At 41.1% G+C, this 27,973-nt stretch overlaps 4 protein-coding genes across 10 annotated transcripts; 1 reads left to right on the top strand and 3 right to left on the bottom strand.

Moving 5' to 3' along the window:
• Positions 1-27: 27 nt before the first annotated feature.
• On the bottom strand, positions 28-4,708 carry drc10 (dynein regulatory complex subunit 10). Of its 2 annotated transcripts, none has more exons than XM_087175887.1 (5): positions 4,531-4,708; positions 1,659-2,280; positions 1,272-1,481; positions 1,086-1,157; positions 28-490 (listed from the first exon to the last, which is right to left on the bottom strand). In XM_087175887.1, exons 1-5 carry the CDS (start codon positions 4,584-4,586, stop codon positions 212-214), a joined length of 1,239 nt encoding a protein of 412 aa, XP_087032013.1. In that variant the 5' UTR covers positions 4,587-4,708; the 3' UTR covers positions 28-211. The 2 variants fall into 2 exon arrangements, with proteins under 2 accessions (XP_087032013.1, XP_023269286.1); XM_023413518.2 differs by lacking the exon at positions 4,531-4,708 and adding an exon at positions 3,594-3,708.
• On the top strand, positions 3,462-13,780 carry tpcn1 (two pore segment channel 1). Of its 2 annotated transcripts, none has more exons than XM_023413516.2 (26): positions 3,462-4,149; positions 6,787-6,923; positions 7,495-7,671; positions 7,770-7,883; positions 7,973-8,103; positions 8,348-8,436; positions 8,566-8,600; positions 8,729-8,787; positions 8,961-9,060; positions 9,251-9,367; positions 9,469-9,593; positions 9,682-9,730; positions 9,832-9,895; positions 9,986-10,030; positions 10,125-10,181; positions 10,265-10,318; positions 10,473-10,545; positions 10,675-10,782; positions 10,891-11,052; positions 11,192-11,307; positions 11,947-11,993; positions 12,098-12,166; positions 12,257-12,353; positions 12,636-12,775; positions 12,878-12,958; positions 13,051-13,780. In XM_023413516.2, the coding sequence occupies exons 1-26, from the start codon at positions 4,059-4,061 to the stop codon at positions 13,192-13,194; spliced, it is 2,481 nt and encodes an 826-aa protein (XP_023269284.1). In that variant the 5' UTR covers positions 3,462-4,058; the 3' UTR covers positions 13,195-13,780. The 2 variants fall into 2 exon arrangements, with proteins under 2 accessions (XP_023269284.1, XP_023269283.1); XM_023413515.2 differs by lacking the exon at positions 3,462-4,149 and adding an exon at positions 4,962-6,620.
• Positions 13,781-13,885: 105 nt separating this feature from the next.
• slc8b1 (solute carrier family 8 member B1) lies at positions 13,886-21,042 on the bottom strand. Of its 3 annotated transcripts, none has more exons than XM_087175885.1 (15): positions 20,605-21,042; positions 19,013-19,165; positions 18,583-18,635; positions 18,026-18,083; positions 17,828-17,933; positions 17,555-17,722; positions 16,446-16,559; positions 16,278-16,352; positions 16,043-16,173; positions 15,802-15,943; positions 15,573-15,694; positions 14,985-15,138; positions 14,803-14,883; positions 14,660-14,724; positions 13,886-14,532 (listed from the first exon to the last, which is right to left on the bottom strand). In XM_087175885.1, the coding sequence occupies exons 1-15, from the start codon at positions 20,788-20,790 to the stop codon at positions 14,341-14,343; spliced, it is 1,800 nt and encodes a 599-aa protein (XP_087032011.1). In that variant the 5' UTR covers positions 20,791-21,042; the 3' UTR covers positions 13,886-14,340. The 3 variants fall into 3 exon arrangements, with proteins under 3 accessions (XP_087032011.1, XP_023269285.1, XP_087032012.1); XM_023413517.2 differs by having other exon boundaries at positions 20,629-21,040; XM_087175886.1 differs by lacking the exon at positions 19,013-19,165 and having other exon boundaries at positions 20,629-21,041.
• Positions 21,043-21,552: 510 nt separating this feature from the next.
• On the bottom strand, positions 21,553-27,946 carry LOC111660384 (acyl-CoA dehydrogenase family member 11). 3 transcript variants are annotated; one of them, XM_023413646.2, is made up of 15 exons: positions 27,854-27,946; positions 26,121-26,416; positions 25,745-25,968; positions 25,536-25,635; positions 25,142-25,259; positions 24,778-24,920; positions 24,517-24,669; positions 23,577-23,671; positions 23,379-23,478; positions 23,152-23,292; positions 22,966-23,058; positions 22,779-22,886; positions 22,510-22,681; positions 22,100-22,166; positions 21,553-21,995 (listed from the first exon to the last, which is right to left on the bottom strand). In XM_023413646.2, exons 2-15 carry the CDS (start codon positions 26,397-26,399, stop codon positions 21,887-21,889), a joined length of 1,902 nt encoding a protein of 633 aa, XP_023269414.1. In that variant the 5' UTR covers positions 26,400-26,416; positions 27,854-27,946; the 3' UTR covers positions 21,553-21,886. The 3 variants fall into 3 exon arrangements, with proteins under 3 accessions (XP_023269414.1, XP_023269415.1, XP_023269416.1); XM_023413647.2 differs by lacking the exons at positions 21,553-21,995; positions 22,100-22,166 and having other exon boundaries at positions 22,508-22,638; XM_023413648.2 differs by lacking the exons at positions 21,553-21,995; positions 22,100-22,166 and having other exon boundaries at positions 22,510-22,635.
• Between the last annotated feature and the right edge of the window lie 27 nt (positions 27,947-27,973).

Here is a 27,973-nt window from a genome sequence, read left to right as displayed (position 1 = left end):
TTCTGTAGTTCACACAAATAGAAAATATAGTTTAAAACATAAAAGACTTTATTGAAAAACAAGACATGGATGACAAGCACACTGAATCTGGCGTATAATTGTATTTGCTGAACAAGGTTTAAAAAAACAAAAACAAAAACAAAAAAAAACATCCAAAAATATTCATAAAGTGTGTTGGTGTAGCACCAGTGTGTTGAAACTAGTCAGAAATTTATTTCTTCTTGCCTTTGCCTTTTTTTGCCTTCGTGCTTTTGCTCTTGTTCTTTAAGGCCTTGCGAGTACTATAGCCCCTCCACCAGGCTTGGGCAAAAACAGCAGCTTTGGTCTTCAACTCTAGCTCCCTCATCTCCTGCTGTCTCTTCTCCTCTGCCAGTCGACGCTTCTCCTGGATCTGCTTGCACTCCTCCTCTAGGACAGAAAAGGGTTTCTCCAGCCTCCTCAGCTCCTCCTCCTCCCTTTCATAATCAGTTTCATTCAGCTTCAGGTCAGCCTTAGAGAGGTGAGGGTGGCAGTTATGATGTTGAGGTGTGTAAGGACAGAAAAAAGAGAATAGTGGTGATGATAGTAATGGGCAGTAAAGAAAAAGGAGGAGAGGAGAAGTTAGAAGTTAAATCTGACCAAAGAATATAAGTTTTACTAAACATTGATAGACCCCATTTATATTTGGTCATTTCACAGATACTGAACATCTTGAAATCTTGAGAGGAATAATCCATTCAGTAAGAAGGTATAAATTCACCAATGGTATGCAAAAAAGAGACTGAAATTTGCCTAAACAAATTAAATAGATAATCTGTTACACATTGTCAGGTGTTATACAAGTGTGAATGCATCAGTCCTGGATTTCAAACTAGACCAAACTCCATCAACTGTTGAAGACTAAGAGATGCAGTTGAATGCTTTGGAAAATGCTAGTAAATGGACTCTGTGTTAAGAGAATTGTTAAACTACTACATCTGAGACGAAAAGACCCCTTGACAAAAGACTGTCACGTTAAACATCCTGAATACATTCTTAACAAGTATATAAACTAATATACACGCTATATACTATTCCAGTATCATTGGACACTTTGTGGTGTTTACCTGATTTTCTTCTATTTCATTGTCAAACTTTTGGAGCAAGTATTCAATTTCTGTCTCCACTTTTTCGTATTTCTGCCAAGGAAGAAAAACAGTATTAGCTAACATTTGTTTAAATGGAAAGTAAATATGTTACTACCAACTACATATGAAATATTTACTGTGAAATACTACATAAACAAAATTTACCTCTTGGAGTACTCTCTCTGCCTGTCTGTTCTCAAGGATTAAATTGTTGAGTTGAATGTTCAGTTGATCAATTTCCTGCTTCATACTGGCCTGTTTCTTTGATATCTTGATAAGTGGCTGTTGCTGCTTGGCAGACATATCCGCTTCTAGTGTGTTGATCCCTTGCAGAGAATGCTGCATCATTTTTATCTCATTTTTTCTCTGAGAAATCTGTGATACAAACAAAAAGAAACAACAGGTGCGATAGGAAAAAGGCCAAGAGAAGAGGATATATTTGGTAAAATTCTTTTTTTTTTCTTCTCTAGCTGCATCTAAGCAAATTACACATGGCAGAGTAAACTCTTTTCAGTGAAGGCTTCTTTTTCAACAAACAATGTGGTGCCTCACCTTTGAATCTATTTCCTTTTTGGTTGTAGCTACTTCTTCCTCTACTAGAACTATGCGCTCCATGTTGTGGGCAGGGGATGGACACTCTGGCTTGTGGAGGACCAGCTGTAGCTCCTCTTCCAGACTGGTCAGCAACTTTACTACCATGAGGCTGTGAAACATCTTAAGCCCTCTAATTAGTTTACACTCACTCTCCCCTACTTCCATACCTCTCTGTCTCAAACCAAAAATGGCATCTGGATGTGCTCGGAAAAGCCTGAGCAGGTCCCTGACAGAGTTCTTGATGTCCGTCTCAAGCTGAGCCCTTGCTCTCTTCCTTGCTTCTCCATTTTCTCCCTCCGACTCCTGCTTAAGACCTTCTAGCGTCTGCAATCTTTCATCTAATAGTTGATGCCTGTGAAGTGCCCTACTCAACTCCTCGTCTACAACACTAGATGCACTGTTTAAGTGGAAGATAGCTGGCAGTGCTGCCACAATCTCAATTTGACTGATGCAGTTTTCTAATACTTTTGAGATGCGCTGAGCCTCAAAGGAGAGCTGCTTTTTCTGTGACAGGTCACGGTTCTTCAGAGCATCCTCTGATTGGGTCTTTGCCATCATAGTTGCCCCTTTTGCAGACATACTGGATGGTAGGAAAAGAATAAACCATGACAAAAACCAATGCTGTAAAATTTGTATATGTTATATATGACCATACAATGTTTATCTATATTGTCTTAAAATATTATCCACTTACCTATAGTTACTTTGTTTATATAGCTACTTTATTTTCTATACCGTAGGTACTTACATATAAATGCTTTTGTCTATAGACCAGTGCTCCCCAACCTTTTTTACTTGGGCCTCTGCCTTCACTGTACAGAATGATGAGTTTGACACTAGAAAGCTGTTTTCAAATTCTTCTGCTGAAAGTGGAAAGTTTCTCTGTGCTCACCTTACATCTGAGTCACAGATACTTTGTAAGCCACTTACATAAGTGTGATGTGGTGATGTGGAAACTCAAAGCATTACAGCAACATTGAGAATGATCGTTCAGTGAGTTAGTTACACTTTTGACATGGAAAAAGTATTCAGATCAAAAACATATCAGATCCAAATAATTATCATTCAAGGCAGTGTATTTTTTATAGCCTATATCTTTGAGCATGCATGAAGGGGATCTACTGTGTTGTCTTGCGACCATTGTTGGGGTCCCTTTTCGGTACTGAGTATTTGAGTATTTGATGCACTGCAGCCCCAAGTCATTGGTCCAGAGTAGTTTCTATTAAAGCCATGACAAAGGTATAGGCTATGTTTGTAGATTACATGTGTCATTAATTATCTATCAATGACAGAATTAGCAGCTAGTTTTAGGTTCAGGGGTAAATTAAGGAAGCATTAGTGTAGGTTAAATTTAAACACCATAGTCCTTTAAAAAACAAACACTTTATGTCGTTGAGAAAGAGTTAATTTTACGGGGTATGACAGTTGTCACTTTAACTTACGTTAGTTTAGATGAAGTTAAAAATGTGTCATAAGCTACGTACCTTTCGGCTCATACATTGGCCGCAAGCAGAAAACATTGTTGACAGTTATATTTGTGTTGCTAAGGAACCACTAATGCGCGTGATAGTATCAAATCACTGGAGCATATTGCGGATAGCTTATGACGCAGAAAAGAAATGGATGTATATATAATTTATTTTTTAAAGGAATGAATAAATGCAAGAATGCAATAACTTTCGGTTAAGCGTTTTACGCTTACGGTACTGTTATACAGCCACTGACTTTTATTTTGAAAAATTGGCAGCGGTCACTGAGCCTGCCGTGAGTTGCTTTGGTGTCGCGAAAGTTTGTTGATGTAGCAGTAGCCAGTATCTGCGTTTCTAGTGTCGTTAGTGTTAGGTGTTGTTATTTGTGGAAATATTAAGGTAGATATAAAACGAGTGCACTTACGTATCGGTTAAATGTTACCAGAGCACGAACTTCGTCTGTTATCCAGCAGAAAGCCCGGTGTGCGGTGACGATGCCGTAATGGACACAGACGGACTGTCTCAGCTTGTTAGCCAGGGTGACAGAGAACCAGTTGATTCCGTGACAGATGTCATCTGTGACAGGACAAAGACCGAAACTGCAGCCAGCAGACCTCACACAACTTGCTAGTTCCTGTGTTGCATGTCTGCCCCAGAGATATTTAAACTTGTCCTTAGCTATCATCTTGGCTAGCACAGCATAAAAAGTACTCGGTTTGTTAGCCAACAACTAAAGGTTAACGTTGTAGCTGTGAGCACCCAAGATGTGCAATTGTCTTGCGGTTTGCAGAACAAACCGTGTAGTTATTTAGCTAGTGTGGGTTGCTTAGATTATCTCTAACTGAACGCTAGCAAATCAAGGCGGGTTGCAGCCTGTTTATCTGCTAGTATGGAGTCTGACGACGATGTGCCTCTCATCTTGACCTGGGACGAAGCAAACAGCGGTCTGCTCAACGAGGAGACAGAGAGGGGAGACGAGAGTAAGTTGTTGCTGTTATATCCTCAGTGGAGCTCTGTAGACTATGAATGTATGTAGGACCATGACTAGTCATGGCATGGTGTTAGACATACAGATAGCAAAAATACAACGAGTTGCCTATTAACTAAAAATGCACTCTTAATACAACAGTGCCATCTTCATGAAGGTTAAATGTGAATGTTAGTACCAACTGAGAATAAGCTTGGTGGTTGTTTTTTCTGTATAAAGTAAGACAGAAATGTGCACTTTCTTTATGCCATACTGAAACTCACGTTGTTGCCTGAGTGGTGATGCATTGTTTTTGTATATGTATTTAAAGTATTGTACATAGTATATTATAGCAGTATATTTTGTTATATGAAGCCCGTACTCATCTACTTACCAGGTTTGCACTGGTGCAGTCTGAAGCCTTTTGATGTTGTTAACAGTCAGCTGCATGCATCCTGCACTTCCAGGCCACACTGCTTTAACTGATTATCCACCAGGCTCTCCTGTGATCACGTGTGTGTATGTGTGTGTGTGTGTGTGTGTGTGTGTGTGTGTGTGTGTGTGTGTGTATGTGTGTGTGTGTAGTATGCATGGGTATCCATGCATCCACTCAACATAGTAATCCTGCTCCCTTTGTACTCCTCACATATAAGCTACAAAATGACCCATCTGAGAAACTGCTGCCTCAGCAGACAGTGGACCCCCTCAGCCCCTCCCTGTTGCTCATGGGCAGCATGTGTGGGTTGTGTGTGTGAATGTCTGTAGCCTGTGTGTAAGTTTGTCTGTGTGTGTGAGCTTACTGGATCATTTTCTCTGGCTCTGGAGGTGAACAGGAAGAGCAGAGGAGTTTTTTTCTTCAGGATATCTAGGAGTGGTGGACAAGGAGGAAGTATCACACTGTGCTTGCTGATTACTGTTGGAGTTTTCTGGAAAGAGAGGGAGTTTGAACCTGGACACTGAGAAAGAAGGCTGCATTATATTACCTCAGTGACAAATCACATGCTTGGACAGTAGTTTAGAGCTTAGTTTTATTGCTGGCGACAAGGATCCTTCAGATCACCACAAAGCTAGATTTTGTTTTTCCTGGGAGAAACACTCATGACGACTGAGTCTGTTTGTGTTTCTGTGAGCCTGACCCCACCGTGTTATTGAGTGGGAGCTCCAAACATGTTATTGTTCTCAAACAAATGAGGGGTTGGAATGGCACACGGCAGACACGGGGTGTACTCCTGTCAGGATAACAGCCAGGCTGCCGCTGGACTGGAATTTGATCTTCACACTTCAGCTCAGTCTGCTGCGGTCATGGTGGACAGGAAACGTCTGTGACTGCATTTCTGAGACTCATATGGTCTCCACAGCTTTTTGTTCCGAGGAGTTGTGCCTGAAGCAGAAACGTGATGTACAGTGTGTGGGAAGATCACCCAGATAGACTTGCACAGGACTAAAAATGCAGCTGCACAAGACACATGGAGGGACTTCTTATTCAAGAAAAAAACAATGATTTATATTTATGTGAGATTCTGCTTTAATCTGTAAATGACGGTTATCAGAGAATGTTGAGTTAATCCAGATTTCATCTTTTACTATTGTACTTTTGAGTTCATTTTGTAAACAGTGCAGGTTTAAGAAAAAGGTACTATTAGTGTCATTTTAAAGGTAGTCCTTAACTAATTCAGTGTTATGGAATGCTGTTGTCGCACTGTTATTAGATATCTAGATGTCTTCCCTGTATTCTGAAGTTAGTCACACTCAGTTTTATAGAACAGGATTAATTCCTCCTGTGGTTTATCTGTCTCATGTCTGTATCCTGTCTGTGGCAGGAAGGAGATGTAATAGGCAATGTGACATCAGTGCAAACACGGCACTTTCTTATTGACTGACAGAGCTCAGTTCAAAGTTCAAACTCTGCTGCAAAGGCAGGAGTCACATTTCACTGGTTATTACTACAGTATCTCTCATCAAGGTGACTGTAAGAGACGCTTTTTCCAAAAGAAGCAACCAGTTGTCAAGACGTACTGACTGTAGTAAGCACCTTCAGTTGTTTTGTTTTGAGTGGTGTTCCGTCTCCAGTGGCCCTTTGATCCCCAAACTTTGCCTGGATATTTCTGCATCTGTGAGGACTCGCATCAGGACTCAACTTGTGACTGTATTTCTGGAGTTTTCATCAGGCCTGAGTGGAATGTTTGGCCATCTGTATCTCCAGATGTGTGTGGATGCTGGAACAAGACCAGCATACTGTGATTGACACACACAGACAGACACACACACACACACACACACACACACACACACACGCACACACACTTGTGTGGTGGACTTCAGGGACCATAATACATTCACACAACTGAGGCACACAGACAAATCCAGACTGATCAATGGAGTGCTTATGCGGACAGGCAGCTGTGTCCCATGAAGATCAGACCCATAACGAGAGTCCAGTAGTGCTCTCCGCCTATGCCTTACAGTTAGAACTAGACTGCATTGGTAGGCGCATACTACTCTATGTACTCTATACTATGTACTGTGTGGTGTTATACAAAGAATAAGCATGGAAGTGAAAAGACAAGCTAATTTTTGTTTCAGTTTGTCGTGCTTTACTGCATAAATAAGGGCTGTATCAATACACTGACATTTACGTGTTTTCTTCCAGACGGAGGTGGAGGCAACTATGACATAGTGAACAATGCTGTTATCTCAACACCTGGGCCACAAAACCATAGAGCCCAAAGTGTGTCATTACGGCAAAGCTGGGAGATGAACTACCAAGAGGCAGCCATCTACCTGCAGGTACAGAGCAACTAGAACAGAGTTAACACGTTTATAAGACGGTTTTCATTACACCATCTATACTCAATTACTTGTAGATGATTAAACCTTGTGCTTTTTCAATGGGCTATATTTACATCATAAACAGCTGCAGGAGGTAATAAAAAGTGTTAATATACAAGGAACTGCAAGTCACAAAAGAGGGAGGTAGGGAGGGAGACAGATACAGTAGATGTTTACATTCAGCGGACACAGTAATAAGAACATGTGGACCTTGTGAAAGGGATGATGTGTATTTGGCAGGCTTTTCCCTTTAAAAGGTTTGTTTTTTGATAGCTGGTCTCAAGTCTGATCTGTGTAAGACAATTGTCAACCAGGTGTTTCAGATACATTGACTTATCATAGCAGGAAAAGCACAGGTAACTAATATCATTAATAATGAATTAATCTAACTTCAGATACTGCTGTGTGTTTGTGTGACCACAGGTACTGCTCCATAGTGTCGGGACATTAGTTGAATCTGGCAACACAATATTTCACATTCTCTTGCTCAGTATGTGGCTTCTATGTGTCTTTTGAATTTCATATGCAGGAAGGAGAGAACAATGATAAGTTCTTCACCCACCCTCGAAACCCAAAGGCATTGGCAGCGTACCTGTTTGCCCACAACCACTTGTTCTACATGATGGAGCTGCTGACAGGCCTGCTGCTGATGATGTTGTCACTGTGCGAAGCTCCCGCTGTGCCCTCACTGCGCCTGGATGTATACGTGAGTGAATGTTTACACCAAAAACATACTCACACACCCACAAGATTGTACTCTCAGTTTCCTGTACAAAAGCTCCTGTGTACGTGATACCTCTGCAGGTCCATGCCACTCTGGAGCTGTTGGCTTTGGTTATGGTAGCATTTGAGCTATGCATGAAACTCCGCTGGTTAGGCTTCCACACCTTCATACGACACAAGAGGACCATGGTGAAGGTAACTCATACATGATGGATAGTTTCTGATGGCAGTAATTCAGATCCTGCTACTGCATATTGTTCATGTTATCACTTTTCCTCGTGCAGACGTGTGTGTTGCTGCTACAGTTTGTGGAGGCCATAGTGGTTCTGATCAGACAGACGTCTCATGTGCGAGTGACCAGAGCTCTCAGGCCGATATTCCTGGTGGACTGCAGATACTGTGGTGCCGTGCGCAGGTACATAATGACCTAAACAAACACACACACACAGATTGACACAGTCGGGTCTTTCAGAAATTACATGTACTGCTCACTGACATTTAGTTTTAATGTCACTACTTTGTGAGTCAGTTACCTCATAGATGATGTGCTCTTTTACATGTTTTTTGTATTATTTTATCCCGCTCTTTGTACATACAGACACCACTGATTTAACTGTTGAACGCACTCGTCACTGACACAGTTTCTTTCATTCGATCAGAAACTTGCGTCAGATCTTCCAGTCCCTGCCACCTTTTATTGACATCCTCCTGCTGTTGCTTTTCTTCATGGTTATATTTGCTATGTTGGGTAAGAATATATAATTATTAAATTTATATTACATAAATGCTGCTGCTTATTTTCTGTCCTCTTTAGAAGTTAAGTTAGGGATCAGTTTTTCTGTTACTCAACGTTTGATTTGCCTTTTGTCTCCTCCAGGTTTCTGCCTTTTCTCTCCCAACACTGCTGACCCGGTACGTTGAGTCTTTAGTCTGCCTGACATTAGTTTGTTTGAATTATGTAAGCCTGGGGACTTGGGTGGTTCTTCTGTCTTTTGTTTCAGTTTTGGTCAGATTTCTTATATCCTCTCCTCTCTCCGCAGTACTTCAACACTCTGGAGAACAGCCTCGTCAGTCTTTTTGTGCTGTTGACCACAGCAAAGTAAGTACAGCAGTACACGTAGGACAGTTCAGTGTTTTTTTACACACATGGCATGCAAGTGGTACTTCCTTCTTTTAGATCTCAGCATGAATTTTTTCACCCACTATGTGTGTGTTTCAGCTGATCCTACAGTTTTTCTTTTTTTTTTTCTCCTGGTATCCTCTTTCTCACAGTTTCCCTGATGTGATGATGCCAGCGTACTCCAAGAACCGCTGGTCCTGCGTCTTCTTCATTGTTTACCTCTCCATAGAGCTTTACTTCATCATGAACCTGGTACAAATAACCTTCTTCTAACACTTCAACACTCTCAAATGTCCAGCCTGATGCATCTGTGCAATAGCGGCAACTGTCTGTACCAACTTTTATATGACTCCTGTTGAAAATAGCATGGCATCTAATTAGTCCTTTTTATATGATTGCTCATCAGCCTCACTACACTGTCATTATCTCCTTCCCTCTGCAGCTCCTGGCAGTCGTGTTTGATACATTTAATGACGTTGAGAAGATGAAGTTTAAATCTCTTCTGCTACACAAACGCTCTGCTATCGACCATGCCTTCCAGCTGTTAGTTAGCCGACAGGTATGACCTCACTGCTCCATATAGTGTAATGCACTGTATATTTGGTACAAATATTTGGTACAAAGCCTCTGTGTTTGGTGTCACTGCTGTTTGCTCTCCAGAGGCCGATGGGTGTGTCGCTGAAACAGTTTGACGGTCTGATGCGTTTTTACCGACCACGCATGTCTGCGAGAGACCGCTTCCTCACCTATAAAGCTCTTAACACCTCAGGGGCTCCTATGCTCAGGTAACGGCCTGACACACACTTTTGTTTTCACTCAGAATCCTTCTGCATTTAATATCACTGTTGCATTTTCATGTCTGCTCTGCTACAGTCTACAGGACTTTTATAAGTTCTATGAGGTCACTGGCCTTAAATGGAAGGTAAGTAGCCTTACACTTGTACTGTGTGGTTATAATTTACTCTTTCTTGTGTCCTTTGTGCTGTGTTTTAAATATGTACCGTATATATGCGTGTTGTTTAGGCACGACGCAGTGGAGAACATTGGTTTGATGACCTTCCACACACGACCTTCCTCATTTTCAAAGGCAAGCTGGTTTTCCTCTTTTGGTTATTAGACTAAACAAATCTGTCTCTCAGTTCTTTATTGTCAGTACTTTCATTCTTTACTTTAATAGGGATCAACCTGCTGGTGAAGTCTAAAGCCTTCCAATATGCCATGTGTAAGTTTAATCAATTATATTTCCCAGCTGTCCTCAAAGATATTGAGGCAAAGTCTCTCATCATAAACTTTTTAATCTCTTCTCATGACTGCAGATGTGGTGGTGGCCATCAATGGTGTGTGGATCCTAGTGGAGACGTACACACTGAATAGTAAGCTCTCGCTTGACAACATGGAAACACTGAGGGAATATGTGTTTGAGATCCAGATATCTCACCTTTCTCTCCTCTTCCAGGTGGATTTTCCTGGTCCAGATTTGTTCCCTGGAGTTACATTGTTTTCCTGACCAGTGAGTAGGACACATGCTGTCTCCCACTCACATAGAAACTCATAACAGTGTTCATATGCTGTAAAGCTGTTCATAGAGAGCCCCAATAATTAATTAAAGATGTTTACATACACTTACACTAATGGTAACTCTGCCTCTGTCCTCCCACTTTTAGTTTATGGTGTAGAGGTGTTATTGAAAATAACAGGTTTGGGGCCAATGGCTTATTTCAGCTCTGGGTGGAATCTGTGAGTAATAATGTTTGTTTTTTTTTTTTTTTAATTAAAACCTAAATTATGGCTAAAAGTGATTTGAACATGTACCAAAAACTGGTTCTGTATTTTAAGTGATAATCCTGACTTTGATCATCTCTCCAGGTTTGACTTCTCAGTGACAGTGTTTGCCTTCCTGGGCCTCATTGCACTTGCCTTCGATATGGAGCCATTTTACTTTATTGTAGTGCTCAGACCACTTCAGCTACTCCGGTGTGCTTTCATTTCTACTTTTAAAATTACAGCAGACAATTTAAATAAGGCAATGTTAAACTTCCTATTTTCTTTTTCATTTAAACTTTCATGTGTCGTCTCTGACAGGTTGTTTAAGATAAAGCAGAGGTATCGTAATGTCTTGGATACCATGTTTGAGCTCTTCCCCAGGATGGCAAGTCTGGGGTTGACTTTAATCATCTTCTATTACTCCTTTGCAATTGTGGGAATGGAGTTCTTTGCAGATGTGGTTTACCCCAACTGCTGCAAGTGAGTTTTGCCTTATTCTTATTATTGGTATCTCAGTATCTGGTCTCCTGCATTCTCCTATAAATAAATATATAAATTATATAAATTATATTCACTTTTATTCACTTCTTGTCACTCCATGCATTTGTTTTTTTCTCAGCACCAGCACAGTCGCAGACTCCTACAGACAGATCAACGTCACATATGGCAATAAAACAGTGTTGGAAGAAGGCTACTATTATCTCAATAACTTCAACAACATCCTCAGCAGCTTTGGTAAATAATCTCATATCGGAGTAGGATACTACTACAAATCTCATGAAAAGACCAATACAAAATATTCCCCAGTTCATCTGTCACTTGCAGACCGCAAGCACATTCATTCCTACTGAGAACATAAGTTCATGAATATATAATACATTTTTAAAAAAACCTGAATAATTCCCTAAAACAGCTGGGCACTGCAGTTTTTAGAAAATGTTGCTTAAACACGAATAAATAGTGCATTTGTTGGGGACTATTCTCAGCTGTGGAGTGGTAGCAGTAGTGAGTATTTATGGCAGCAGGGCAGTGTATGTGGGATTGACTCTATATAAACTATATAAACTACAGTTGTCGCATTTATGCTAATGAAGGAATATGTCGCCTAGTGGATCAGTGTGACTTTACACATCTGTCTTTTATAGTTTTTGGACAACAGTGGAGATATAATATATGGAACAGAAGAATAAACTATATCATTAGCTACACAGACAAATCTTGTTACTAGGTTTGTCTTGGGATTTGTTGACGTGAAGGTGGTGCTTACAAGCTTTTTGTCTCCAGGTCTGTAAATTTTCCAGTTTTTTTTTTTTTTTTGTGTGTGTGTTTTTTTTTTCATGTGTGCATTTATTTCTTGTTTTGTTTTTCCTCCAGTGACTCTGTTTGAACTGACTGTGGTCAATAACTGGTACATCACCATGGTAAGATCAAGTCAAGTTGTGCTTTTATCAATCTCCACTCTGCAGCGTTGTCATTGATCAGTAGGTGTCACTGTTTGACTGCTGCTGTGTTCACTCTGCCACAGGAAGGAGTGACCTCTATGACAAGCCACTGGAGCCGTCTGTACTTCATGACCTTTTACATAGTTACCATGGTGAGGCCTGCGTGGTCGTATGAGCGTCTTTTTCTGTGCGTGGGAATGTGTCCGTTGATGTATATGATATTTTGTCTCTGCCTTCTCCAGGTGGTGATGACCATCATTGTGGCGTTCATTCTGGATGCGTTTGTGTTCCGCATGAACTACAGCCGCAAGAACCGGGAACCACTAGAGAACCCAGAGGGTGGGACCGAGTGTGTTTGTGTGTGTGTGTGTGTGTGTGTGTGTGTGTGTGTGTGTGTGTGTGTGTGTGTGTGTGTGTGTGTGTGTGTGTGGATATTGTGTATATGTTTTACAGAATCTGTAGCACTTAAGAACAACCTACATGTACTTTTGAATATTTATTCTATTTCAACAGATAATCAGATAAAATGCTTTGATTTGATATTATATATCTGCGAGTATTGTGTGGACGTTCTATTATGAATTGGAGATCGGTGAGTCATTTTAATTTCTGTGTGTGTAGATGAGAACGGAATCGTGTTTGAAGTAGAGGTGAGTCGAGATGAAGCTCTAGCCACTCTAGAGCTGTACAAACAGACATGTCCAGGACAGTCATCCCTCAGCTCTCTACAGGGAGTCCTACAAGCTATGGACAGGAGTGGGGTAAGAACACACACACATAATAACACATAACAAACTCCTTTTACTCTGATCTGCACATAAAGTCCCACTAACTAGCTTTCCCTCCTGCTCTGCCGAGTACAGCACTCGTCTCTGGTGTACCTAGGTCGCAGGTCTAGGACGAAGAGTGACCTCAGCATGAAAATGTATGAGGAAGAGATGCAGGTAAGAAACTGAAGAAATAATCCTGAATTCCATGACAGCAGTCAGTTGGTCTTTCCTGACCTACTGACCTTTTCTACGTCCTGTTTCTCCAGGAGTGGTATGCAGAGTATTCAAGGGAAAACCTGCCTCAACCAGACCAAAGCCTGGAGCGGAATCTGGACAGTCCTGTCTCTGACCCGTCTCCCTTCCCAGAGCCACAGCTCAACTCACAGACTGGACCTCACAGCATCAACTAACGCAGTTTGCAAGCGGTACATACACACCACCATCTCAGCGTTTTATTAATGCTAAGAAACCCCATCACTCCAGGTCTTTTCCAGTTGCCCCACACTCACTGTTTGCAACAGTGAGAAACTTGCCCGGGGTCTTTCGGACTGATGTGAGAGGGAGATGAGTGAATGTCACTGCAGACAGGAAGACAGCAGTACAGGTCTATTGCTCTGACGGGAGCGTTGAGCGTTGCCCCTTTTTTCTGGCCTTTTAAAGACTGCAGCAAATGTTATGAGGGAGCCTGTACTACCACAGTATGTTGTGTACGTGTACTGCTGTAGGCCTTTTGTGAATTCTAGTAAATCATGTAGTACTTAAACCTGATGCCTTAGTTTAATGGCTCATCCGATCAGTATTAACACAGACACTACTAAGCTGTCCTAAGACCAAAAGTATAAAGACTTACACTCCTTTTAGCTCAAAACAATTACAGTGTATCTCCTAACTAATGTCTCAATGGACTCAAAGTGTTTTACTTTTATATAACTTCTTATTCTGTAATGTATTTGAGTTAGTTAATAAGGGATTTTAATAAACTGTTCGAATTGTCAAGTGCATTGATGTATTTTTCCTGTTCTGTAATACTGCTGGTAACTGCTTATTTACTTACAATGTATCATTTAACAGAGAAAGCAAAGCATTATTACAACCTGTAAATACAAATACCAAACCAAAAGTATTTAATTCTCCAAAAGCAGCTTTGTACGAGGTAATTTTAACAATTTGATTTACAGTACATTTGGTTCATTCACAATGTTTTGAAGTACAAATTTCTACAATCTGTGTTTTCCCTATAGACTCAAAAAGTACCATCTCAGCTCCAATCAGCACAAACAAGAAGCTGAATAAAGGCACAGTGTGATTAGTTTCAGCTCTCCCTGAGCAGAAAACTGTAGTTTGTCGTTAATTTGCCCGCGTGGTTCCACAAACCCTCTACAGCATGGCTCTGGGTGGCAGACAGGTATACTGTTGATTCTTTTATAAATACTGCACCAGTATTGTGTGGAGGAGAAGTTTTCATTTGTCTGCACTGAGTACAGTCTCTGTTCCAGTGTTTTCATTTTGCATTACAGGAGGACGGCCCTCGTTTCAGACTGGCCTCAGTGTCAAGTCTATACAATGCGGATCTCACCAAACTCTGTGAGCAGTGCAATGAGAAGGAAGATGGCGTAGAAGACAAGCAGGAAGATCCCGTAGGTTCGACCCAAGTGGAACTGGCACAGTGGAACAATGATAAAGGACAGGACCAGAGACAAACCCAGAGATCCTGCAAGAATCCACGTCAACAAACCCTCTGGCTCAAACTGAGGAGGTGAAAGAGACGAAGATGCATCATGTTCATGGGTTCAAAAACAAGTCTTGTGTAACTGTTTTTTTTTCTCTGTACATTTGACCAGAACTCCTCATTTGTGTGTTTAATGAGATTATTACCTGCACATCAGAGTGTGTTTGAACCATCTGCATCAGACATCCCAAACCCACTCCAAACAGCATGTCTGAAAGAAATATAGTCAAGGATGCTTTTACATTATGTTTTTATACTGATGCACATGCTCTCGTGAAAATAAGGATACTGAAAATGATGCCTCCAAAGCAGGCAGATATGGCCATCCGTGGATAACCCTGCCGGGCGATGGTGATGTCGGAGAAACAGTCTGAAGACAAGAGATGCATACACATCATGTGTTACAGATTTTAAGTACATGCATATATCTGTCCATGTTTTGGATAAAAGAGCTGGGTTCACAAATATCACCTCCTATGCTGTTGCCCCAGGCCAACAGAGTCAGCCCCAGCACAGTGTTGCTGAGACTAAGCACCACACCGAGCATGTGCAGAAGACTGACCACTTCAGATGCTGCTGTACTGATCAACACTGCACTCACCACAAAGCCCAAAAGAGCAAACAGCTGGGGAGAGGAAAAACAAGACAAAATTAGAATCGCATGCAAACTTGGTACAAAACACGTTTCCCCATCACAGCATGGAAAATGAACACTGCATAAATCTAGTCTGGTTAAAAAAAGTAGTTTTAGGAAAAGTGATTCTAATTATGGATGAATTATGATGAATACATACAGTATATATTTTTGGCCATGCTAGCTGAGGATGGCAGTGTCATCGAGATAACTGCTGGATGGATTACACAACAACAGTTTACAGACATTCATGGTCCCCAGAGGATGAATCCTACTCCCTATAATGATCACATAGCAGCATCATTATATAAAAATTTATGACCCAATACCTGCAAAACTAATGACATTCCCATCATGCTAACATGCTAAACACTGCTGCGTATTTGGGACGAAATCTGTTCATTTGTAATATCCACAATACTCACTGGATGATATTTGGGAGGGCAGTCATTGGTGGTGGTGCAGAAGACAATAGCAGACAGAAAAAGTCCCAGCAGCAGAGTCAGCAGCCAGACTGGAAATTCCCCTTGGATCATGTGATGTCCATCTAAACATTAGTTAAGAAAAAAGGAGGATATGGCAGGGTAATGATTTAACCATATATTTCATCTCATTATGGCTGCAACTGTTTGTCTTGACAGGTAATGCACTTACATATTCCAGACTGGAAGGTGAGCACACACACCAGTGGAGCAGTGATCAGATGGAGGCAGTTTAGTGGGCGTCTCCAGTTCTTATCTTCTTTATCGGGGTCGACTACGGGGATACAGAGCAGCAGCAGGACCTCTAGAGGTGTCTGATGAGTGTAGGACACAATTACAAGAAAGAACAGTTTTAAATAGCGGTGACTTCCAGCCAGCTTCGTCTGGATACTAAGCTCTTTAAACACACACACCTTCAGTACTTTAAGCACTCTCCACCTCCATGATTTCCTCCTCCACTTCCTGTTGTCCACCGGGTTCAGAGAGCTCAGCAGGATCTGACTTGTGGACTCAGAGTATGGCAGAAGTGGCCTGTACTCTGACTCTGAAACACCCACAAAAACATAAACCCACGTGCATGTCATAGTCCTGATCACGCAGAAAAATCCTGGTGTACATTATATTCACAGAACGCTGCTGCATTCCTACCATAGTCCTGCTGGATGGTCCCACCAGGAGTCAGGCAGGGAATGTCATCATCAGATGAGTCGGATGAATGAAACTCTGAAGTAAATAAAAATATATATTTATATATATAATCCCTGGCAATTATGGAAACGGTTTTTGTCTGTGTGTACGTGTAAATGTGTATCTGACCTGGAATATGTGCAACATTCCGGACACTCGCGTTCATCGAATGTTTTTGCCGGTTGTAGATGCATGCACTGATAATAACGGTCAATACATACACCACATAGAGGCTCAGGTACCCTAGAAAAAGGAAATGAAGCAAAGTAAGTGAAGTTCAAAATTTGAAAATAATGAGAGCTTGGAATAAAAATTGCAGTTGAAACTTGATACAGTGGCTGTATAGGCAGAATATACAGTCTGCTGCATGTGTGTACAGACCTAAAAATGCATAGATGGTAATGACAGTGAGCATGCAAAAACTGTCCTTACTCCACATATATTATTTCTCTTTTTCAGTCTGACTTCTCTTTTGCCTAATTTATAAAAGTATAAAGCTAAAACCCAGAGGCACCTATAAAAATTTACAACTCTTTAGTCATAATATTATTAATCAATTATTAACAAAATATTATTATGAAACATTTCTAATTTGACTGATAAAATTCAATGTCTTATAGTCTACAGACTATAATGAATTTGTAAAAGACCCACATCAGCATTTCCAACTGGTTTACGCAAGTTTTCTCTACATAATATATAAGTAAAGTTATGTTACTGCAAATAAAAAATGCTGAATGTATTCACCAATGAACAGATGGACTCCCAACACATTTTTAGAGTTTCATAGTGGCTGCTGCCCTTTACAGAAAAGTATGAGTGGGTGATTCTTTGAACTGCATTCTGGGATTGTTTTCACTGAGAAAATAGCTGAGACTGCAGCCTGAGACTGTTGATGTTGGCACCAGAAAGAGACACAGAGACAAAGACACTCAAGAGACACACCACACGGGAAGGCTGCAAAAATTTTTTTAGTGAATAAAAGAGATTGTTTGTATTTTTGCTCACAAAAGTGGGATGGATGTGAGCTCACAGGGACCTTTACCTTTGATATTTAACCACCAACATCTAATTAGTTCATCCTCAAGTCCAATTGAACGTATGAGCCAAATTTGAAGGATTTCCCCCTAGGTTTTTCTGGGATATTGCATTCACAAGAATGGTAAGAACAAAGGGACAGAGGCACAGTTGGTTCTCCCTTCTGTTGTGTGAGTGTGAGTGTGAGTGTGAGTGTGTACCCAGGGTTTCTCCCAGTGTGGTGGTTCCTCTGTACAGCATTAGGAAAGTCCAAAACACTGCAGCCATGTAGAAGATGACATCACGCAGAAATGGACGGGAGGCCACTGCAAAAGGCTTGACCAGCGCCACGCTGCCTGCAACTACTGTGGTAACAAATATACCAGCTCCTGAGGAGAGAGCAGAGAAAGTCTAGTCAGATTTTCATATCAAAAAGCTTGATCTGTTTATTTATCTTGATATATGTGTGTATGTGTGTGTGTGTGTGTGTCTACCAAATAGGGCTCCGACAGCAAGCCCAGCAGTGTGTGGGTGGGAGAAAGCTGCCATGGCACTGAAGATGTCTGGAGCTCCATTACCAAGAGCCAGAAATGTCACACCCTCAGCACAAGTCAAAGAAAATATCACTCACTGACATACGTCTAAGAGATAGAAAAAATGTCAGAAAATCATAACAAGTGGATAAAGGATACAGCCACGTTGTGTGTGAGGTGCAGACTTGTGGAGATGGCCGACAGGTTGGGACAGAAACTGAGGAGAAATCGTGAACAAACAATAAGTGAGTGTGATCCGGAGAAATGCAGAGGTTAACGAAGAACATCAAATATTCTTCACTAGTTCAGGATACTTCAGATCAAACATACAACAGCTTCTTTACCATCCAGCTACTGTAGTGCACTAGTGTTTATTCAGTGTGTGAAGTGATGGTGAGTGGGTAGAAATGCAGAACAAACCAGGCTTCCTTTGAGGAAATCTCAATCTTACAACAGTAAAAAACTGATTTAAAAAAAAAAAAAACTCTCTGCAGTCATGTGACTCTTCTTCATGTGACTTAAGCTGACCGTGCTGAGGGTGTGTGTGTGTGTGTGTGTGTTCAGTCTGCACGTGTGGGGCCTGTAAATGAGGCATTTTCACTTGAAACTAAGCAGTGAAAATAAATATTTTATGCAAACTGCTAGGGACTGCCCTGACGCATAAAAGGGAACTTGTGGGGCACATATTCACACTGGCAACAATTTAAAATACTCACAACTTAGATGCTGTGAGTCCAAGAATGACAAACAGAAAGAGCAGCCATATAATCTGTGGAGAAGCAGAAGAAAGTAAGAGTCAGACAGATTTTTGTCGCACTCAGACAAACATTCCATCAACGAAAATTAGGTTGAATAAGTTGAGCCTGATAAACACGGCTTTATTTGGATACAATGATCCTACTGTTTCTAATCTGTAACGCAGATGATTAATTTTTTACACAGACAGAAGAAACATGTTTGATCAGTAACTCAAGAAGTTCATACATCTTTATGAAAATCCATTATTCAGCAAAGAGTGAAATGACTGAGCCTGGTAACTCAGATATTTGATCATCCCTGATTTTCCCACAGCAACTTCCTCAAATGATCAGCTGGTGCTGCTGAGCTGCAGAGTTTCACGCTTCTCTCACACACACACACACTTACACAGAGAGTGATGGTGAGAGGTGTGAGGTTGGGAGGAAGCAGACAGAAGGCCACATAAAGGTAGTTGATGAAGCCATCTTCCATCTTACAGTCTGGGGTTCTCTTCACAAATGCACAGCGGTCTACAGCACTGAGGTTCATCACAACATCACACTGAACACACACACACACACACACACACACACACACACACACACACACACACACACACACACACACACAGGCATTAGTTTCCCTACCTAATACAGGCAGATTCAAATTAGAAACATTTTTTAACAAAATTTGAGCGTCTCTTTCTCTCATCATTATAGTGATTATAGAAAGCCAGAAAAACATCCCAGTGTGCAGTGGGGCAAAACTGTTCAGCAGGTCCCTATTGACCCCATATTCACATTGTGTATGTACAATACACACTACAGAAAGCATGCAGCAGCTTTCCCACGAAACCAAGAAATCAACCAGTACTGCAAAGCTGGAAATTAGTTTAAAGTAATTTGATCAAACATAAAAGTGTTGGGGGACATGCTGCATATAAGCATAATATCAACAATATCAGGAGAGGTCACAAAGGATAGAATCTATCATGGTATATTTTGTTTTATTGAAAAGCTCTTCATGGATCAAATAACCAAATCGGAGTGTCTGTTTTGCGTTTCTTAAACTAAATACCTGCAAAAAAAAAAAAAAGGGAAAAAAAAGAATTTTGTTTTTTGCAAAAACTAAATAAATGAATAAACAAAATCACATAAAAATCCAAAATGGCTATAGTGGCTCATTGATTTGCAACATAGCCTGTAATGGCTCAGAGGACACTTTATTGGACACACCTGTAAAATATAATGTAATCCAATACAATAGCTCAGTCTTAAATCTTTTACAAAGATAATAATGTTCAGTTTTGAACTCAGACAGGTAATAATATATATGTTTATTATTGAAGTTGTAGATTGCAGTGGTGTTGAATTGGACTGTATATTACTGAGCATTGGGGGGGACTTTACTATTTCCGTTTTTATCAGACTTTAGTGGTACATATTCTCAAACATCACAGAGTTGGTCAAATTACCACAGGTCAGCTGCTACACAGTGGCACTGGTGCCTCTGGGGGTCCTGAGTGTCTGGTGCCCCAGGGCAAACGTTAGCTTCAGGTTTGGTAAACTGTGTGTGTGATGGGAATTATTCATTATTTTTTGACTGAATACTGGATTTATTTCAAAAAACATCTTCGAGGCCTTCAACTGATTGAGTGTAAAGAAGGCACTAGTTAGTTTTGGCTATAACTTCAGTCATTACAAGAAATGACGGAAGGAAAAACACACACCGTCATATTGTGCATCCCTTAGTATAGACTTTAGACAAACAACACTTTTGCATTTCCACCTGTATCTGGAGGATCTTGATACCTCGGAGTGAGTTTGCCCTCATGTGAAAATGCACATCAGTTTAAATAAATCGGATAAACTTAATTAAAGCCCGTGGTCTCTTATCATGTGACAGCTGAAAAAATCTGCTGACAACCTGACAGCTTCAAATGAACCGCACGCGCACACACACACACCTGACCATCAACTCTCACAGTTCACTTCTTTCACCTGTAGCGATTCAATCTCACTGACCTCGTCGTTGCTGTTTTGAAACATCATGGCCAGTGTGTGGTGAGATGAGGGCTGCCCGGCTAATCCCACACCAGACTGGTTGCTGCGGACATGAGAGCCTGAGGTCGCCTGCTGTTGACACGACAACACCAGCAAAAGTGACAGGAAAACAGCAGAAGACATGATTCACTTTATCCTGGAGCCGTGTCCATTCTGGTGACAGAACCGTGGTGGGCTGTTTTCGTCCTGCAATCCGGACCTCTCAGATTAAATTACACCCAAAACAAGCTACACCAAAATACTCTCAAAATACACGTCTTCTTTGCTGTTGCAGTTGTAGCTTCACTTTAACACGGACGATGTTTTTTGGAGGCTCTTTACTTGACTGCCCTGTTTCAATGTCCGCGTACATTCTGTACACCTTCGCCTGAAACCCCACCCACTGTTTTTCCAACCAAGCGTGTGCCGCGTTCACGGACTCGTCGTAAACTCGGGACTGAACAGGTCTTCAACTATGTAACATATTGTTAAAACTATAGAACTAACTTACTAAGTAACTGTAGAAGAGTGGATAAATTATATTTCACGGGTTATATTTTGATTATTTTATGACACTTGGTACCATTGTCAGCACCCTTTGCCTTTTTTCCATACAGATGCACACAATCAAGACACACTTATACAGTAAATATACAAGGGTATTAATCCCAGCACGATTTAAAAGTATGAGGTAGCATATTAACTGTGCTAAACTGCAAAGAACACATATTTTGCATAGTTTTGAGCTACATATAATTTTTCCGACAGTTCCTGAAGGCACCATGTATCAGTCCCTGCTGCATCTGCGTCAGTCAGGGCTCCTCTTGCCTCTGACCTGTGCTCTAGTTAATTTGTTGATCTGTTGATCTTTTGGTACGCTTGCCTTTTGAGTCACTATGCAAGTAATTATGACTGTGAATGTGAAAATGTTTTATTTATCACGTCACAGGCCTCCAAAAATCATGTATCCATAATTCCATATTTACTGCAGACAAAAATACAAATACTTTATATACATAAGTAATCATCAAAAACACAGAACCACATAAATGTTTCACATTAACATATTCAATGTAGTAGAAGCTTCATTTTTAGCTCCACTGATGTGCTTATTGGGAAGTGGACTCTCATTTTTCATAAACGCAGGGTCTCAGTCAAAAACCTGTGGGGTAAAGTGATGAGTTCTGCCACAGAATTAAAGTGAGGCACAGAAATGGCAGACCAAGAGACACATTCAGCCTCATGTCGGCTGGTCGTACACCAGCGCAGCATCAAGTGGTGGAGTGCTGGGATCATAGCAGCCTTTCGCCTGTTTAGTCACCACAGGACACAAATCCTGTTCACACCATCTGATGAAGGAAAATAAAAACATATAATGAATGAATGCAACATTTGCATTCTCTTTTTAAACATTCGATAAGTGAAAATTGACTTTTTCTAATGTTTGTTTAACCTGAGAGCTGCATAGGTGTCAGATGGAGAGGCTCCTTTCCAACAAGCATGGTCGATGAGAAGGGCACCTGTTGACATGCAGTCAGTGTACACAGAGGGTCAGGTGTATGAAGTAAAATGTGACTTTGCACAGGGCTTACAAAACGGATTTCACTGATTTTTTTCTTGATTAATCGCCTTATCATTTGGTCTATGAAATGTGAAAAAAATGTATACTGTCTATGTTTTCAAATATCAGTCTACAACAAAAAGATATTTAGTTCACTTCGATATATGACAAAGGAAAACATTAAATCTCCACGTTTGAGAAGGTGACACCAAAGAGTGTAATTTTTGCTAAAATTGTTGCTGATAATTTTTTGATTGATTGTTGCAGGTCTAATATTATGTGTTTGTTTGTTCAGTACATACCAGTGTAGATGCGAGCCAGGCTGTAAGCCAGGTCTCTGGCTGCCAGCTCCAGGTAGGTGGGTGCTCTGGTGGCTGCTACTTCAACAAACTTCTGCAGTTCGGAGAGAGCACCGTCTACTGTATTCACTGCTGGGGCCAAAGAGGAAACACTTGATGCACCTGCGAGCAGGGACTACAAGAAGAGGAAAAGTGCACCTCTCATTCCTGATCAGCTCTGTCATAGATTAATTACTAAACTTATCTGACCGGATCTATTCCTGACCCCGTACCTTAACATGGGTGAAGTAAGCGTGGAGAACCATTCCTGAGCTCCGAGCCACACAGCGCAGCACATCCAGAGAGAGAACGTTTGTTGTACCTTCCCAAATACTCAACACCTGAGAGGAAAAAAGAGATGCGTAAGCTTAAAAAAAACAAAGTGTGAAATACTATAGTTTTTTCCGGTATTGATCTCACCTGTGCATCACGAAGCAGTCCAGGCAACCCGGTATCCTCGATGTAGCCCTGTCCACCAAAGCTTTCCAAACCCTCCGACACTACAGCCACCGCCTGAGACGAAAACAACACAAGGACCAATGGTTGTTTTCAGCAATATCAAACGACAGTTTACAATCACAAAACGTACTTGTATAAGCCGTGCACCTGCTTCCCAGTGTACAGTTTGACCACAGGAGTGAGCAGACGAAGGAGGTGAGTATCAAGCTGGGTCGCCATGCCGCTTTCCTCTCGGCCCAACAGACGACACACATCCATCACAAGGAGGAACGCTCCGCGAGTCTCCACCTGTCCATGACAGAAGGGTGCGTGGGTGAGGCGTGAGGGGAAACACTGTATAGAGTTTGTGTAGTTTGTTCACCCCGTCAGCTTACCTCCATCCTAGCGAGAGTCTGCATGTGCAGTGGGTGGTCTTTAAGAAGCTTTCCAAAAGCACTGCGGCGGGTGGCATAGTCACGAGCTAACTGGACCACCCTGTGAACACACACAATCACACCTATTATTATTAATCAGCTTATTTGTAGCATGTTTTTAGAAATTAGTGCTGTGCGGTAGTATAAGTCGCATCCTGCCTTCTCATTGCGGCTGCAGCAGAGACGCTGTTGTGGATCCTGGTTATAGTCAGCATGTTAGCTATGGAGGCCACACCTCTCCCTTCCTCTGAGAGCTGTTCATGTAGAGAGGGAATAAAGATGTCAAGGATTTAGACATATTCATGTAATCACAAATGAACAAATCAACTGTCTGTCGTTTCAACAGAACGATTAAATCACAAAGGCATTTCAGCATGTGTCTTGTTTCCTTAATAGGTAGCATTGTGTTTCCAAATAGAAATGGTTCTCGTAATGGAGTATGAGGTAAGAGAAGCTGGTCATAGTGATTATCATAGACATTTCCTGTTGGTATAAAAAGGTAAAGTAAGATGATGTTTCATATACTAACTGCTAACACAGTATACTATGACAAGTATGCAATATATACTGTAAGGTATTAGCATGTAGTATTTATGTATTTATTGTTACACTATAAATTAATACTAAAAATGTAATTGTCATAGTTTTCATGTAAGAATACATTAGAAGAAAATTGTTGCACATTTTGAGGCATTCATTGTTAGAGTTCCATGAAGCATTTTTGATATCAACACTAATCAATGACTACTGCAATACTATGCATCTCTCGACTGCTTTCAGGTCAACTTTTCTGGACAATTTGACTCCCTCCATATAAAGTCATTGGTTGGTTTTGGTATACTTCTAGGCCTTTTAACAGGAAATACCTCTTTGTTATAGAAGATTAGCAAACAAGATCACTATGAATTTTCCACTTGGCAGAATAGCACCAGAAAGGTTAATCTTATTCCCACTGCACAAACCTTTAGTATTAACATAGTGAGCTGTACCCGACCCTGTTTAGCTTTGCTGTAACACAGGCATCCATTAGATCTGCATAAAAAGAAGAAGGGATCCGCTGTTAATAATTTCTGTTATAAATGAGTGATGTGTAACTGACCCTGTGTGCTGGCAGACCATCCAGCAGTAGCTCAGCAGTCGGCATCTGTCGTGTGCCCAGCTTGTCCTTCAGTCTTTGAACCTCTATACCCCTCAGTCGGCCGCCCTCATCTCGACTCACCTCTGCATAGAACAGAGACAAACCCCTGCTACCCTGCGGGACAGAGACAGGCATACACACACAGAGCGATGGAAGCACTTTATAAGTGATTCACAGACAAAGTGATGATAAAGAAGTGCAGGTGTGAGGAGTGAGTTGTACCGTTGTGGTGGCACCCGTTGTGTCCTGCACTCTGGCCAGTGTGAGAGTCATGTCAGCGTCTGTAGCAGAGGTGAACCACTTGAAGCCGTGAAGTTTATATGAACCATCTGACTGGGGAACAGCTACTGTCTCTGTGCCGCTGCCTGATGACATGCAAGACATTGAGAAGAAACTCATGGCGCATTACAAGTTACAGTTACCCTTGTTCTGCATAACAAAGCCAAAAAGCGAAAAAAGTTCTTCCACAGATAACAAAAATGAAGTATCAACTGGAACATAATATGGAAAGTAGCCACTGCTGTAAGTAGCTTCTAATTTATAGGATGACGTTGATGCTGGTTCAACTGTGAGTGTCAGAACTGACCCACATCAGATCCTCCCTGTCTTTCTGTCATCCACTGTCCAGATGTCCAGAAACGTTCAGGCTGACGCGTGGTCAAACGACTGTAGGCTTCATCTACTGGCCACGAAGCACCTATGGACTTCACATACACAGCCAGACAATCACTCACTATACTCTTGAGCTCAAAAACAACAGGTTGATGGGAGAAATCAGGTAGAAATAAGAACACGTTTACATGTACTGCTGTAAATTTCATTTTGTCTAATCAGTCTAATTCTGAATTTTGGGATACAGCAACTGAGAAGGATCTTTCCCATCACCCAGCTCTGTCATTACTTAAGTACATGTAATGATGGTACTGGTTAAAGACACCCAGCACATGATGTTAGTCAGAAGCTTTGTTTTTCTGACACACCTGGATGACTTTAGCAGCTCCATCAGTCATGGCCAGAGGACAGGTGTAGAGACCAGAGGAGGGAGAGAAGATGTACAGCTTGCTCATTTGGTACACACGACTGGAGGAGGAACAACAACAACAACACATACACACACACACACACACACTTTCTTAGTTTCTCATTTGGAAACACTGTTCACTGAACTGAAGCACAACAGTCTCCTAACCTCCACTCCCCAAATGACCTCTCATAACCAATGGCAACCAGTCCCTCTTGCGCTGACAGGTCTTTCATGCGTTTCCAGGCCGGGGAGGTCACGATGTGGTCCACTCTGCAACCCCAGGGGTCAAAATGTACCAGCCGTGGTGGGGTAACCTCACACTCTCTGCCCCACTCGTCTACCTCATTCACCACGCGCTCTCCAAATGCACACAAGTCTGAGAGAGCTGCCTGTGAAGTACATACATATACATTTACATAGATTATTTGCCTGACAAGATAGATCGTGCCTGACTGTTTACACAAATTTAAATGCTTTTAGTTGGGAATACGATTGAGATGAACTTTGGAACAAAACCAGATGAAGACACAGCTGTGCTCACCTCCTGGGGTAGGTGTCTCCTCAGGTATCCTCTGAGCAAGGTGTCCTCCAGAAAAGGATTCCTCAGCACAGACCTTTCCTGAAAGAAAGAACCTATCCTGGCTCTGGAAAATGGCATGTGGCTCGCTGCTTCCCAGAGGTGTTCTTCATCAGATCTTCTTGTGCCTGGCTCAGCTACACTGGCTGATCTGATGTGCACGAGTGGTCGAGGAACACCACACCACACCTTGCTGCAGCCTCCAGCTACACGGCGGTTCAGGAGGACTGTGCGCACGGACATGGTTCAAGACCTGCAGTCTGAGGTGAGAATATCAGCACAGTGTTATGAGATGCAGCATTCTGGGAAAATTATTGGTTTCATTCAATCAGTCATTAACAGGAATCCAAAATATAGTATTGTGTGTCTTGGTTAAACCATAAACTTTTTTATAGGTTAATGACATATTTTTCAATAGAATTATTCAGCATGAGCTTATGTTTCTTGCTGTGTTTTCCTATTGCTCATGTTTTTGGATGGCAGTAGCTCTTCCTCTTTCCTCTACATACAATATCTGGCATTTCTGAGACTCCCATCATACTCCAATACACTGAAGCCATCAATGTTAAGGCTAGATAATTGGGGATAATTCAATACTTCACGTATATTGTTTTATTTTTTTCTACCAAAAAGTCATTAATGTTGCAACAGCACATACATGAAAGGGCAATCAGGCAGATCACAATCAAAAATGTGCCTACTATTTACATTTTTAAAGGCTAATCACAATTATCACACCCCTAGAATTCAAGCAGTATTCACTAACACTGCTGCAAAGCCACACATTGTTACCAGTGTTACACTCATGTGAACTGCTCTTACTGACTATGACTTTAGGCTAACATCATAATTCATAACAATCTGGTTTGAGCTACAACACTCCTCAGTGCTGGTACCCATTCAACTGTTATGAAGCCATATTTTCTAATATTTTTTAACAGAATTGTACAAACATACACATGTATTTATATTACGCTTGACTGTATTTGAATCCATAGTATATTTTTATTCATAACAGAAGTGCTAAAATTTTCTACTCAATATATTATTTAAATATGCAGTTAGTTCGCTAATTTCAATTGATCAAGAACATTGTATGTTCTTGTTAAATTAGTTTAATATAGCAGCAAACTATTTCTGTCCACAACTTGACAGGAAAAACAAACCAAATAATGGGTTTCAGTGATATCTACCAGAGAGTACTGAATGAGAGAATATTGTGTCTAGTTAATTAAGAATATATGTGAAAATAAACCTTAAACTCAAAGTAACTTGGTTAGGGAACAACCAGACTGGAGTTCACAAAACTGGGTTAAAGTTCATTCGATTCCGCTGCTCTTTTTTTTTTTTTTTTTTTTTTTTTTTGCAGATACTAGTTTAACATTTGAATCAGTAACCTACTTTTATGTAATTTAATTATAGTCTAATGGTTAACACAGGTAACAAGATACCAGCCCCACTGTTCGCCTGGCCCTACTCCATTCGACTGTGTACAATCTTCACTCTGCAATAACCATAACAGCTAAACAAGCTATCAAGCTAACAAGCTAATAAGCTAACAGTTTACTAACCATTTCTGTATTCGTTTTCATTGACTTTGTACTAGTTCACACCAATTACTCAATTTATAAAAACTGACTTATCTGCAAGTAAAACTTAAGTCTTTGCATATGTAAAATAAATACTAACACTCTTACCTAACACCGGCAGTGTTTACATCCACAGGGGTTGTAGCCAAATCAGCGGTCTCTTCCACCGACCATGGTCGCTGAAACGGACCACTGGTTACTACCACCAGGGGGCGCTGACGGTGGCGG

The sequence above is a fragment of the Seriola lalandi genome, unplaced genomic scaffold (genome assembly GCF_002814215.2).
Source record: "Seriola lalandi dorsalis isolate HSWRI2012SDOR001 ecotype SW California unplaced genomic scaffold, Sedor1 jcf7180002054517, whole genome shotgun sequence".
NCBI lineage: Eukaryota > Metazoa > Chordata > Actinopteri > Carangiformes > Carangidae > Seriola > Seriola lalandi.
Note: the sequence above shows the minus strand (reverse complement) of the source record. Positions and strands in the feature narration are given on the sequence as shown.